Genomic DNA, 14,848 nt, shown 5'->3' on the forward strand with positions numbered 1-14,848 from the left:
AGGTGCGTTTCTGAAGTAAATTCAGGCTTGCTAAGGAGTCGATTACTTGCCCAGACATTTAGCATGAAGTGCACAAATAACTTTCAACAAGAGCCTTGTTAATCACTGTAATTCCCTTCTCTGGCTCTTCAGGGGACACGTGGTCATTATGCCAGGATTCAAAAGGAGCTGTCAGGCTGCTGAGGGGCTTAAGAAAAAAATGTTGAAAGCTCAGCGAAGAGAGCACCATGGAGAGATCAGCATGTGTGTGGCTGAAAATGGGAAATTCTTTGTAGAATCCTAGAATCCCAGACTGGTTTGTGTGGGAAGGGACCATGGAACCTCATCCCACCCTCTGCCATGGGCAGGGTCACCTTTCACTAGCTCAGGCTGCTCCAAGCTCTGTCCAGGCTGGGCTTGGACACTTCCTGGGATCATGGGGCAGCTGTGCCTAGTTTCTCTGAGCAATCAGTGCCAGGACCTCAGCACTCTCACAGGGAAGAATTTCTTCCCACTATCACAAATAACCCTGCCCTCTGCCAGTGGTAAGCCATTCCCCCTTGTCCAAAGTCACTCTCCAGCTTTTCTGAAACCCCTTTAGACACTGGAGGGGACTCTAAGGTCTCCCCAGAGCCTTCTTTTCTCCAGGCTGAACACCTCCAGCTCTCCCAGCCTGGCTCCAGAGTAGAGGTGCACCAGGCCTTGGACTCGCTCCAGCAGCTCCAGGTCCTTCCTGTGCTGGAAGCCCAGGGCTGGAGGCAGCTCTGCAGGTGGGGTCTCACCTGAGCGGGGCACAGGGACAGAATCCCCCCTGCCCTGCATGAGCTCAGGATGTGGTTGGATTTGTGGTCTTTCTAACAGCACTGTGCCAGAGGCCAGCTATACAGAAACTGTCCCAGCTCACTGCCTTTGGGTTTCATACCGAGCATGGCCCAAGCCAGGGCTGTTTGGACAGGAGGGCTGTGTCCCTGTCATGACATCAGGCAGCTGCCAGGCATTGAGTCACATGAGGTGCTTCCCAGACAGCATCCATGGCTTGTGGAGGTGCAGCAGGGCTTAGCCATGGTGGAAATGCATCTGCTGTCTTCCTTGGGAGGTTTCTAATTCTAAGATGGAAGGAGGAGAGAGGTTTTATTAGAGCAAATAAAATAATACCAGACTGGGCCCACTGCTGTGGCTCGGGGCCTGTGCCTGCACCATGGTGGCTACAGGGTGGGGCTGGCACTAGACCTGCCCAAGAGCCTGTCTGAGGGTGGCCCTGTGGGCACAGCGGGAAGGAGAATGTGCTAATTTATAGCAGGGTTTGCCTGTCCTTTTGATCTCTGCACGCAGCAGCTTTGTCTTGAGCGTGTGGTCCATCTGTGGGGCTCCACGTGCCGGGTCCAGCTGTTCATTTTTCTGGTGCTGGTCAGCTCACAGCACAGCGTGTCAGAGGCTGTGCTGCAGAGCCCACGCATTGCAGACTCCCTGGGCACCCTCCCATCCTCAATCAGGATGCAAGGTGAGGGTCATATCAGGCTGAGATGAATTAAAAATTCAGCAACCAGGTGCAGGTTAACAGGTCGTTGTGTCCTGGCAAGCAGCAGGCAGGGCTGGGCACGGGACAGGATGCTCTGGGACCTGCCCTGTGCTCCTCTGGCTTTGACTGGAGAGTGGCCACGTCACTTGTCCACCCTTCTCCATGTAATGGGTGACTTAATTCCTCTCTCCATGGGGTGTGCTCCCAGATCCCTGCCAGGATCAGAGGCATTGTCTGGGTGCCAGGCAGGGGCATGTGGTCTGAAGTCTTCAAGGACCAGGGTGCCAGACAGGCAGCAAATCTGCCTCCCAGCAAGGCCTTAGCACTGGATTTACTGGTGTAGCTGACAGCACAAGCAGTGTGAGCATGTCTGGGCACTAAAAGCCTGACCCCTCATCAGCTCTGTGATGTCCTTTGTGCTGACAGTATTAAAACAAGCGTAGGGAATTGGCTGGAAGTGCCTGTGGGAGGTTTGTGCTCACTCAGGACAATGATGCTACTCATAAACCAGCAGAGGAATACTGGGCTCAACTTCCAGTTCAAGGGACCATAAAGAGTTTGAATGCACCTGGAATTTGAGTAAATGTCTGTCAGACAGAAACCTCGTGGAGGAGGTGACTGTCAGTGTGGCATGTCCTGCAGGACAGTGATACCATCACCACTGGATTTATGCAATTGTAGAAAGAAACTGTTTGATCCAGAAAATTTTATTGAAATAGTGGTTTACCACATCCAGCCTCTCTAGGATATTCATAGAGTCATGGAATTATTAAGTTGGAAAAGCCCTCTGAGATCATTGAGCCCAAACTTTCCCCCAACATAGCCATGTTCACCACTAAACCATGGCCCTAGGTGTTACAGCTGTACATTTTTTGAACATTTCCAGGGAGTATGACTCCACCACTGCCCCAGGCAACCTGTGCCATGGCCTGACCACCGTTCAAGGAGGAAATTTACCCTGATATGCACCTAACCTGAACCTCCCCTGACACAATGTGAGGCCTTTCCTTGTATCCTGTCCCTTGTTCCCTGTGAGCAGAGCCAGGTTCCCCTGAGCCTCCTTTTCTCCAGGCTGAGCACCCCCAGCTCCCTCAGCTGCTCCTGGTGCTCCAGCCCCTTCCCCAGCTCCGTTCCCAGCTCTGGACAAGCTCCAGCCCTTCAATGTCCAAAGGCAGCTGAGAACAGAGCAGCAGAGGTTTGGATGTTGATGAGGAAAGAAGAACCCAACACAGGCTTCAACCATCCTGGTATAAGGGTCTTCTCCCTCCCTCCTGCAGCTGCTCTTGTGTCTCACTCTGCCACTGTGAACCCTTTCTCCGTGGGGAGGTGCTTGCCCATGGAGAGAAGAGTGTTGGTGATTTTCTCAATTTCAGCACAAACACTGGGAGATCCCTGTGTCTGTTAATGCCCCTCACCCACATCACACACAGCACAGTGATTGTAGTCAGGAAGAATAACTTCACTGGAAAAGGGAAACGATAGATCAGTTTGGATTCCAGGGAAGGCATTTCAGTTCTGGAAATGAGGATTTGAACAGCAAGATTCAGGATTTATTAGGTGAGTGAAATAAATGCTTCAGAGGAGCTGAAGCAGTTGAAGATTCAGGCAGAGATTGGAGATTCCCAGTTCGGCCTGGGAAATCTCTGTGTAGCCTGGCATGAGCTGGGTGCTGGTATTTGAGGTAGGAAATTTCTGCTGCCTGGAAGCTCTGCAGATTTTGAATTGAACATTTAATTCTCCTCATTAATAATTACCTTTTTCTTTCTTTTTTTTTTTCCTTCAGCATGAAAGACTTTCCAGGTAAGAATTTTCCTTTTTTCTTTTTTTTCTGTGTAATGTTTATTGGCAGCATGTTCTTATATGGCTTTGAGGATTTCCTGTGCTTCAAATCCAGTGTGGTAGTGGCTATTTGTTCCTTTTCTGAGCTCAGCTGTGGCACCAGTTTGCTTCTGTTTACTCCCCAAATTATTTACCTCAGTGCCCTCTTAGAAATGGAGCTGGTTCCCAGCATGGAGATGAGAGGTTCATGGGAAGTCACTGCCCGTGGAAGGCTGGGCTGGTACCCTGGGGTTTTTTGCAGTTATTGTAGTTCTGGCTGCCGGGTTTTGGGCAGCGATTCCCAGGCCTGAGTGAAGGGTGCTCCCACAGACCCCAGAGCCCCAGCTCAGCTGGGTGTGCCACAGCCTCCAGTCCCAACCAGCTGGGCCCTGTGCTGGCTGTTCCAAGTCACCACAGCTGCACAGTGCAGGATCTTCCCGGTGTTGCAGGCTGGAAGCAGCGAACCCCAGCACGAGTGACTCGTCCTACAGCGAGCGCGCCTCCAGCCGCGGCAGCGCCTACAGCCGCAGGGAGAACCGGCTCGCCGCGCTCAGCAGCCGCGCCGACGACGACAGCAGCAGGGACTATAAAAAAGTAGGATTGTTTGAACTTCTTCTTATCACTGCACACGCTGCAAAACCTGCCTGTTGCTGCAGGAACCAGCCCCAAGAATCAGTGGGAAGAAAGATGTTCATTTGTTCATTTTCTCTGTTTCAAAGAATCCAGTGGTTTGGGTCGGGAGGGACCTTAAAGCTCATCCCATTCCATCCCTGTCATGGCAGGGACGCCTTGCACTAGCCCAGGTTGCTCCAAGTCCCAGCCTGGACCTGGACACTTGCAGGGATGGGGCAGCCACAGCTTCTCTGTGCACGCTGTGCCAGGGCCTCACCACCCTGTGAGTAAAGAATTACCTAAATTAAAACTGTCCCTTTTTTTGCCTCTTGGCTGTATTTAAACTTCCTAGAAATTTCAACAGCTGATTTCTTATTTCTAATTCATAAATTATTTATTATTATTATAACATAAGTAAAGCATCCAAGTTGGTTTTGTTTTCCCTTCTCTTATCCTGATGTGTGGAAGCAAAGTGAACCCCTCAGCTCAGTGCTGAGGGCGTGTGTCTGCTCAGAGCAGCGTGGTGGGATAGGGTTAATTAACTAGGAGCAGCTTGATTAATTGAGCTCTTGTTTTGCATTTCAGTTATATGAGAGTGCCCTGTCTGAAAATCAAAAACTGAAGTCAAAGCTGCAAGAGGCCCAGCTTGAGCTGGCTGATATCAAAGCAAAGCTGGAAAAAGCAGCCCAGGTAAGGGAAGATTCAGGTCCTGACTAGAGAAACAGCACTGGCCATGACAAACCAACGCTTGTTTCAGAATGGGAAAGGGAGGGAAGCTCCTAGAAGGATGTTCTTGGGAAGGAAGGTGCCATAGAGGAGACAGAAATAAGCAAGTAATTCTGTAAATCAACTTGTTACATCCCAAGCAAGAGCATCTGTGGGCTGTCTTGGCGTTTGTGCAGCACCCTGTGAGTGCTCTTGGGTTTAATCACTTTCTATTTTTAATTTCCATAGCAGAAACAGGAGAAAACTTCTGACCGGTCCAGCATGCTGGAGATGGAGAAGAGGGTACGTGTCTCTGCTTTCTTCTGAGTCACAGCTTGTGCCTTGTGTTGCTGTGCAGGGCAGTCATTTCTAGAAGGAAAGCATTAATTAAAAGATAAGTTGTATTTTTGCCTTGAGGAGCAGTGCACAATGATAATTGTGTTCTGACCTTTGCAGGGCCTGAGACTCTGCTGCTCTCTTTGCACATCAGCTTCCTTCTGATTCCTCTCTTTCATTCTAAGCAGCTGAGGACCAACGGATTGTATCACACTGAGGAACTGTTGGTCCATTATGTTTTAAAACATTCTTGATCCTTACAAATAAAGACTGGTTTGGGGTTGTGGGGGAACAAAGCAAAATCCTGGAAGGGCTGCTCTCAATCCCTTCATCCCCAGCCTGGGTTGATCCAAGGATTGCCCCAACCCAGGGACAGAACCTTGAACTTGGCTTTGTTGAAGTCAGGGCAACATCCTGTATTACTTCTGTTGCATTAGGATCACAACAGCCACAAATTCTGTGATCAGAAAGTAAAAATGTGTCCAGCTGTTCTCAGTGAAGATGCATTAACTTCCAGGATGGCTTATGCATTTTGCACCAATGAATCCCTGGATGAACCGTGCTGTGGGCAAAAAGTGACCCAGCATTCATCATCCACAGTACACTCAGAAGCTGCCTTTTCTTCACTCTCTTGGCCTCGTGGCTCTTTGCACAGGGCAAAGGAGCAGGGCAGAGAGTGTAAATCTTGTTCTTGATGCATGTTTCCCACTTCCCCCTTCTCAGGGCATGTCCCTGGAGCAGTTTGAGCCCCTTCATGTTGGGAAAGTCACTGAAGGAGTCCAGATCTCCTTGCCTTGGCACAGGCTTAGCTGAGGCCATTCACATGGCAGAGTCTTAATTCTCACTTTCTAAAATGCACCAGAAGCAGTCAGCTTTTCAGCCCTGGATTATCTGGGAGAAACAGGATTTCCAGGCAGGGAATTTCCTTGTTCTGTTTCCTATTTGAGCAGCTCAGTGACTTTTCTCATTGCCACCTTTAGTGGAGTATAAGTAAATCCATGGCTTCACCTGCAGAGCTCAAAATGACATTACATCAGCAACTCCTGAGAACTGGGATCACTGAAAATGGGGAATAATTTCATTAGGGGTATAAATAAAGCTTCTGATCTACCAACCAGGCCCAGCTTATATCCCTACTAGTTTTCCAGCTGCCCTGTCCCATCTGATCAGCTCCTGGTTGTAACCTCTGCCTTGCTTTGGGATCCTCTTCAGGGAATGCTGCTACAGAAACACAAGACTCTTATTTTTCTTTAAAAGAAAATATACTGTAAATTTTTCTTCTAAATCCTTGTGACCTTCTTTGTTATGAATCCTTGTAAACAGGAGAAGCGAGCCCTGGAGCGGAAACTCTCTGAAATGGAGGAGGAAATGAAGGTAAGAAATAATATTCACTGTGTCTATTCCATTTTTTATGCTTTATATTCATGTCTTTGGGGATTGTCAACCAGAGGAGGATGTTAAAGGTGTCCATGGGAAGGATCTCATTTCCCTTTCTGCAGTCAGAACTTGCTTTAATGGCCCTGTTCTCCAAAAATAAACTGTCCTGTTCTCATTCATCTGATTGCTTCTATGTTTGATCTGTTCTGCTGATTGATCCGAGAACGGTGAAAGCTGTTCTCCTTAAATGCCTTCCCAAACTAACCTTTTGTGGCATCACTGAGTTCCAGTGTGCTGATTCCCTGTGCTCTGACTAGTCTGCAGCCCAAGTTAAGCCGCTGAGGTTCTCTCCGGATGGGTAAGAAGACAAAGCTGGCTTTTGAGCTCACGCACACTGGCCAGGATAAAACACAGAGTGGTTGTGTTCCTGTACTCCCTTCCCAAAGCATGGCACTGAGAGGCCACAGCAGCCTGGGATAATTCCAGCAAAGAAGAATTTGCTTCCTGATGGGATGTGCAGCATGGCTTGCTGTCACGAGCCATGGCCATGGTGCTGTGGCACGTTCTCACTCCCGTGGTGTGGCTCCCAGGACGGTTCTGCCTGTGAGGGGAGCCCTGCAGAGCCCAGGCAGTGTCTGGCTGCCCACACAGCCCTAAAGCCTCACCCCAGTTCGGCAGTGCTGTGTCACATTACGCTGCATTTCAGTGCTTGTGTTCACACAATGAGTGTCCTCTTAGCTGTGCCCTGTACTTTCCTTCCCTTTCAACACGAGCAGGTGGGACCAAGCTGCTCTCAGAAGGAAGGATCCACCTGAGAGCTCTCCTGGCACCACTCGCCGACAGAAACGACTTCCTGCCACCCTGGAGGAGGCTCCAACTCTGTTTCTGTTTGAAGCTTTGTGTTTCTACCAAGCACATAGTTTTGAAAGGACCATTGGCTTGTGCTGCATCTTCTGCTGCAATAAGTAGCACAAGGATGTGGTGATTTCCTGCTGTAAAGGCTCTTGTTCTCTCAGAGAGGAGAAAATAAGTGTGCATGTGTGAGCCAGGAGGAGAAAGAGAAAGGATTGAATATGTCTGAATTCCAAACTCTTTGTTCAGTTTAGGTAGGAACCTTTAACTTCAGAGAGACTTTCCTGTAATTACAGAATTGTGGTTTCCAAGACAAATACAAGTGTGAGCAGTTTCTGTTGGTCCTTCAGCTCTGCAGATCACTGCAAACTTGCAGCTTCAGCCCATGGAGTAAGAAGACAAGGTGGTGGCCTCTAGTGGCCTCAGTTTGGAAATATACTGCTCTGGAAAGCAGTTAATGAGGGAAGGTTGGACACAGCCAGAGCACCTCCAGTTCAGGTAGTCTGGAGCTGCAGAGCCATGGAAGCCAAGGTGGTGCAGAAGGAGAAGCACCTCTGGAGGCTGGACGTGTTCTCACTCTGCCTTGAGAGACATGAGCTGAAGGAACTTGTGGTCCAGCTGAAAATGAGCTTCAGGTCTTTGAGACTGGCACTGACTCTGCTCTCTGCCTGTTCTTGCCGCACCAGACAACCAAAGGGGCCTTTTGTTAGTAGAACAAATAGACAAGAAATTGGAAAATCTCTCTTCTGAGGTGCTACTACATTTTTACTAGTTTTTGCAAAACCTTAAGCATGTAGTGAGTACCTGAGGGCACTGTGACATATCTTGTTTGACGGCTACTCAAAAAAAAGGAATATAAAATCTCTGAAGAAAGAAGCATTGAATTGGACCTTTCCAAAAGGAAACTGTTGTGTCCACTTTCATGATGCCTTGAAGTGGGAGAAACAGCCCTGCTGTGTTTGCCTGGAGGGAGATAAACTCTGCAGAGCATCCCTGTTAGTCAGTATTGCGGGAGTTGAGCCAGGAAAGAATCTACTGATTGTGATTGGACTTTCATTCTTGCTCATTGCACTACCTGAGTAGCTGTTGTGCAGAGTCAGAAGGAATAAGTAAGGAATTGTGAAGGAAAATGCAAATCCACCAATTTCCTTTAATGTGGAGAGCAGCAAGTGGAAGCAACCAAACCTGTCAGGTGTTTTTGGGAATTCTTCCCACTAGTCTTTGAATCCAGCAAGACTCATGTCTAGCTGTTGAATCCAGGGGTGTCTGTGCCCAGCTGTGCACATCAGATGTCCTGGCCAGGGCTGTTGTCTCTTTGCAGCTGACTTCTGAGGAAGAGGAGGCAGAGGTGACAGAAACATACAGTACTTCAGGCTGTGTTTGAGGGAATGAGCTTTGTTCCTGTCTGGAGTGTGACCCCTGCTGCCAAAACCATAGAGAAGTGAAGAGGAGCAAGACAGGCTTGGTAACCTCAAGAACCTTGGTGGCAGAGCTGCTCCTCAGATGTGCTCTTGCAAAGGTGACAGAGCAGTGCAGCATTTCCCTGAGTGACTGCATAATTCAACTGGAGATCCAGAACCTTGGATGGCTCAGGAGAAAGAAAATTAACATTCGCACTGAGCTGAATTCAATGCCAAACGCCTGAGGTCCCAACTTAACACAGCAATTGTTCTTGAAGGTCACAGAAGCTCCTTTATTCCATAGCAGTGCTGCAGCTCCTGGCCTCAGCCATCGTGCAGGCTCTGGGCGTTTTTATTTAGTGTTGCAGGCACAAAATCCGTTAATTGAAGGCAGGTACAGAGAACTGAGAAAGCTGCTTTTGCTAAGCCAAGTATCAAGCAGAGTGATAAGCAATCACAGCGGTATCGTCCAGATCCTGCTCTTTGCCCTTGGCTTCAGTCCCAGCTTCCCAGCCTTTACTGGATTGGTGCATAAACAGGAGCCTGGCCTATCTGCAGCACACACACATTTTTACATAAATGATCCTTTCTGTGTGCTGTGGAGGCTGAGCAGCAGCTGATGGGACCATGCTGAGGTTCCATGCTATGCTGGTGTGGAAGAAAAAGCATGAAATGATCACAGTCCTTTCCACCTCTTGTACCGTGATGCCCCTACTACGTATGTTAGATGCCTTCTACCAGTTGTGAGCCCTGTGATAAAACAGAGGATCTTTATTACCTGTATATCATAAAATCATGGAATATTCTGAATTGAAAGGGACCCAGACCCTGGCTCTGCACAGACACCCCAACAATCCCACCCTGTGCATTGCTGAGAGCATTATCCAAACACTCCTGGAGCTCTGGCAGCCTCAGGGCTGTGCCCATTCCCCAGGGAGCCTGGGCAGTGCCCAGCACCCTCTGGGGGAAGAACCTTTCCTGATATCCAGCCTGACCCTCCCCTGGCACAGCTCCAGCCCTTCCCTGGGGTCCTGTCACTGTCACAGAGAGCAGAGACCAGAGCTGCCCTCGGGAGGAGCTGCAGCCCCCAGTGGGGTCTGACCTCAGGCTCCTCTTCTTCAGGGTGAACAGACCAAGTATCTTCAACCATTTTGGTACCACCAAAAGAAATTACTGTTACAGTACAACCAATCTTCCAGCAGCTCCTGGTGTGATGTATCACAGGACAGCCATGCCATGTCTGTGTCCTCACTGAGCACTGGCAGCCAGCAAAGCTTGGGCAGATGAAGGGATGGATGGATGGATGGATGGATGGATGGATGGATGGATGGATGGATGGATGATGGATGGATGATGGATGATGAATGGATGATGGATGGATGATGGATGGATGGAGGGTGGATGGATGGATGATGGATGATGGATGGATGGATGGATGGATGGATGGATGGATGGATGGATGGATGGATGGATGATGGATGATGGATGGATGATGGATGGATGATGGATGGATGGAGGGTGGATGGATGGATGATGGATGGATGGATGGATGGATGGAGGGTGGATGGATGGATGATGGATGATGGATGGATGGATGGATGGATGGATGGATGGATGGATGGATGATGGATGGATGGATGGATGGATGGATGGATGGATGGATGATGGATGGATGGATGATGGATGGATGATGGATGGATGGATGGATGGATGGATGGATGGATGGATGGATTATGGATGGATGATGGATGGATGGATGGATGGATGGATGATGGATGGATGGATGGATGGATGGATGATGGATGGATGGATGGATGGATGGATGGATGGATGGATGGATAGATGATGGATGATGGATGGATGGATGGATGGATGATGGATGGATGATGGATGGATGGATGGATGGATGGATGGATGGTTGGATGGGATATGGTGAGCAGGGATCTCGCTGCTGAGGTGTTACTGCAGCTCTCCTGCAGTTTGTTAGCGGTAGCTCTGTCTTGGGATCTCTTGATTTCTCCAGTGTCAGAACTGTGTTTCTGTGCCCAAGGAGCTGCTCTGTCAGTTTGATGATCTCAGGGGCTCAAACCCCATCCTTTACTGCCTCTCTGTCTTCCTGTCTTGCTTCGGTTGGTTTTGCAAAGTTTTTCAAAGAGATGTCTTCATTCCAACATGGAGAGTAAATACAGTGCATTTGGGCAGCTAAGAAAGGAGCTGATGGTTGAGGGGTATACAGAGTACTCCAGTTTGGTACAGGAATGAGCCCTTGGACAAAATCTCCTGGGACACAGCAGGTTCCTTACCAGCTGCAGCCAGCTCTGGGTCATCATAGAATCTCAGGCTGGTTTGGGTTGGAAGGTGCCCTTCTCATTCCACGCCCTGCTATGGGCAGGGACACCTTCCACTAGCCCAGGTTGCTCCAAGCCTTGCCCAACCTGGCCTTGGACACTTCCAGGGATAGGATGGCCACAGCTTCTCTGGGCAACCTGAGTAGTGCAGGTTGGGTGGACAGCCATTGTCTTTGTGTCACAGTAGATTCTTTCATGGTGCTTCTTGTTCAGGACAGATAGCACCTCCATTTGAGTGCTTTCTGCTAATGAAATGGTAGAAAGGAACCCCCTTCCCCATAGACCCTTCTGTCTTCTGCCACTGCAAGCTCACAAGTAAGAGGACATAGGGAGGAATATGGTGCTTTGTGGGACTGCTTTGGTTTGGGACTGCAGTTTTGTCACTTGAACTTACAACTCTTCTTGTGGATGTTTCCTGCCTGCCTCTGCCCAGTGTTGGGGCTCCCTCCATCCTGCAGGATGGGTTCTTGCTCAGGAGGAGTTCTTGTTCTTGTGGCCCAGCTGCCCGACCTCTCAGGAGGAAGGAGGGCATGAATGCCACTCAGGAAGCAGCTCCACAGCTCTTGGCATCTCCTGGAACCCACAGTGGTTTAAATGTCCAGAACAAGAAATCACTTCAGCATACTGGGAACAATGTCACCCTTGTGGCACTGGGATATCTGCATGGCTTGTACCATTTCCCTGTTCTGCTTTCTCATGGCTCTTCTGTTCCCCTCCTCTCATTGCTGCTGTACCTGTGCAAGCCCTACTTTGTACCCGTGTCCCGTTTGTACCCATGTCCAGTTTGTATTTGTGCAAGCCCCAGTTCATACCCACACACAGTTTGTAGCCATGTCCAGTTTGTTCCTGTGCAAGCACCAGTGTGGGGCCTGATCTCTCTCCTGTCCTGTGCCCCTCATTGCCTTTGTCACCAGGAATGCCCTCTTGGCACATCCCCACTGTGGGAGATGCTCTCATTCAGACTCCCCTTCCTAAAATAAGCAGTTTAAGGTTCAGACTTGTCCCCTCTGAAGGTCAGAGATATATTGAGCCCTGTGACAGAGAAGAGTTTAATCTGGGCAGAGATGAGAAGCCCCTCCAAACCCCAGAGGTTTTGGCAGGACTGAGCCTGGGCAGACCCAGGAGCATCACTCAAGGATGAGGGGCACAAGCAGACACAATACCTGTCTCAGTGATAAGACTTTGGGGGCCCCTGGAGAAAGAGCTGATTCCCAAAATATCCTGGATGTATTGTCAGGCTTTCCCTATCCAGCACTCACTGCTACTAATTTATTTTATTCTCTTTTTTCTTTCACTGCCTATGGACTAAACTCCCAATTCTGTGGCCATTTGTTTCCATGATGTTCTCTCTATTTCTCTGTCCACTCCTCTCACTCTCTGCAGAATCTCCACCAGCTCAAACAGATTCACACTCTGAGGCAGATGAATGAGCAGCTGCTGGCTGAGAACAGGGCTCTGACCCGGGTTGTAGCCAGACTTTCTCTGCCTGCCAAGCCCTCGGAATCAGAGGAGCTGTAGCTGCTTTCCCTCCGGCTCATCTTGCCTCCCTCTTCTGCTCTTCCAGGCAGGTCTCCTCTCCCTGGCTGGGCACTTCCTGCTCACCTCGTTGCTCTCCAGGGTGTCTGGTGAAGCTTGTGGCTCAAAAGCTTGTGGCAAAGGATCTCTGAATTCCACGAGCATGGTGGAATTCAGCAAGGCTTTGCTGGAGCTCTGCTCACCCCACTGGCTCTTGGCTCTGCTTGGCAGATGCTGCTGCCCTTGCCAGCTTAGCATTGGGGAATGGCTTTTGGGTGGCTTGGCAGTGCCAGCAGCTCCTTGCCTGGTACTTTGCCTTGAAACAGACCCACAGAATAGTTTGTGTTGGGAGAGGCATTGAAGTTCATCTCATTCCACCCCTTACCATGGGCAGGGACACCTTCCACTAGACCAGGCTGCTCCAAGCCCTGTCCAACCTGGCCTTGGACACCTGAAAATAGGTACTTTATGCTACATGTCTGCTTATAATAGAATTTTTTTTTAATTGGACTTAGTTGAAGGAGAAGCTAGCACTCAGCAAATCAGATTATCCAAAGTCAGGAAATTTTCAGGGGTGTTGTGAAAAGCAAACATTTTAGACAGAAAGTATTTTTAGAAAAACTACAAACTGAGGTCTCCTCAGCAGGTTTTCTTGGTCACTTGAACAAAAAGGACAAGCTCCTTTCCCTATTTTAAATTGACATTTTTGACTATGAGTCCACAGACTCAGCACCCCCCCTGCCTCCTGTGGGCTGGCACAGGGTGGGGGATGCAGGAGGAGCCAGAGCAGGAGCACTCTGTGTTTTCATCTTCTGTTTTAAATCCAGTGCAGGACAATTAATGTTTGAAACCCAAGGATGAGTCTTCCCTAAGCTTTGTCCTCACACATCACACAGTTAAATTACGTCTCTTCCTGCTACTTCATTGGTTCAATGCTAAAATAAAGCTGTAAATGCTCTTTTCTTGGGGCCCTACCTGTCCTTTGCAGGTTAGTAGGGATATTCATATCCCTTGAGACACAAGAAGTCATGTGCTCTTGTGGGCTGGAAGTGGCACCACAGAACAAAAAAGTCTATTCTTAGCGCACAAATTATATCAAGGCTGATTAACCATAGAAACAAACTAATCAGGGGAATTGTGGCTTTCCCTTTCCAGAAGACTCAGCTCAAGCCCACATGTGTGTCACAAGGGCCAGGAGAGTTGGGTGTCATGTTGTGTGCCCTGAATTGTGCAGATGGTCAGGTGAAATGATCTCACAGCCTTTCTGGTTTTCATCTGTGGAACTATCTTCCAACCTGACCCTGCCTCATTTCTTCTCACAAACTATGAGTTTAAGTCATTCTCCTTTTCCACATGCTTTGAGATCTGAGAGGGAAAATTGGGCAAAATGCTTCCCGAACTCAAAGAACTGATGTTCCACAACCTGCAAGTCACCTCTCCTCCTCCCAGGACATGCCCACGTTATCACTGCCCTTCCATCCCCCCCCTGCTCTGGCTGAGGCTCATCCTTCCCTCCTCGTTTCCAGGTTTGCAGTTTCCAGCCGGTGCCCGAGCTGGGGGAGAGCCATGGTCTGTGAGCTCTGATGATTTATTTTCAACTCTTTTAGTGGGTCTAACACAGGATGTTGCTGGTATGTGTAAACTCTGCCTCAGTGGTGTCTGTGAACATCACAGCTGTACAGTGATGTCTCTGGTTTAAGCTCTGCCAGATGTACCACGCTCTGGCAGGAGTACTTTTCAGTGAATCTCATTTTCCTGAATCCACATTATTTCTGAGGAGCTGTGTTCTCCAGTGTTCCAGGTCACACACAGCCCTGCTGCTCAGAGCAGCCTCCAGCCCAAACTCAGGTGACACTGACACTGCATTATGGTCAGCCCTGCCATTCCCTGGGGCTGGGCCACATCCCTGCTCTCCATTCCTGTGAGACATCTATGAAGCTGCTGGAAACTTCCAGCCCTTCCAGCCTGTTCCCATGGGGTTCATTTCACCTGACTTGAGGCTACTCTGCTTCAAAGGTAGGAACACCTTGGGCTTGTGTTGTGTAAGGCTGATACGAAGCTTTCAGGAAGCCTCACTGGGCACCGGTGGAGCTGGGTTATGACCAGGAAACATGTCCAGAGGCACTTACTTCACTCCTTCATTTTCAAATAAGTGACACGGATTGCACGAAGCCCCCCTGTGAGGCACAGCCCCATCAAGCTCCAGCTGAGCCCTGGAAATGGGATGGTTCTCTCTGGCATCACTTCTGGGAACGTGTGACAGATTCTCTACCAAAACGAGTGGCACGACTTCACACGCCCATTATCACAGCAATGGCACTGCAGAGCCACCCCAGGCAGTGACAGGGGCTGACAGGACTGCCCAGTGGGTGGTGGGGCTCTTGTGG

The 14,848-nt window shown here is 49.4% G+C and overlaps 1 protein-coding gene across 6 annotated transcripts in view; it reads left to right on the forward strand.

Annotated features, from left to right (window-relative positions):
* PPP1R12B (protein phosphatase 1 regulatory subunit 12B) overlaps positions 1-14,848 on the forward strand; it is a 134,928-nt gene that overhangs the window by 115,456 nt on the left and 4,624 nt on the right. For 3 of the 6 annotated variants that reach the window (XM_088180545.1, XM_088180546.1, XM_088180548.1), the window contains 6 exons: positions 3,282-3,298; positions 3,766-3,910; positions 4,514-4,618; positions 4,883-4,936; positions 6,293-6,343; positions 12,330-12,510. In XM_088180545.1, the coding sequence (XP_088036671.1) occupies positions 3,282-3,298; positions 3,766-3,910; positions 4,514-4,618; positions 4,883-4,936; positions 6,293-6,343; positions 12,330-12,464 (507 nt within the window). In that variant the 3' untranslated portion in view covers positions 12,465-12,510. The remainder of the gene's footprint in view (positions 1-3,281; positions 3,299-3,765; positions 3,911-4,513; positions 4,619-4,882; positions 4,937-6,292; positions 6,344-12,329; positions 12,511-14,848) is intronic. The other 3 variants (XM_014872858.2, XM_088180547.1, XM_014872864.2) reach the window with 1 other exon arrangement.

This window comes from Sturnus vulgaris, chromosome 29 (genome assembly GCF_052056855.1).
Source record: "Sturnus vulgaris isolate bStuVul1 chromosome 29, bStuVul1.hap1, whole genome shotgun sequence".
Lineage (NCBI taxonomy): Eukaryota > Metazoa > Chordata > Aves > Passeriformes > Sturnidae > Sturnus > Sturnus vulgaris.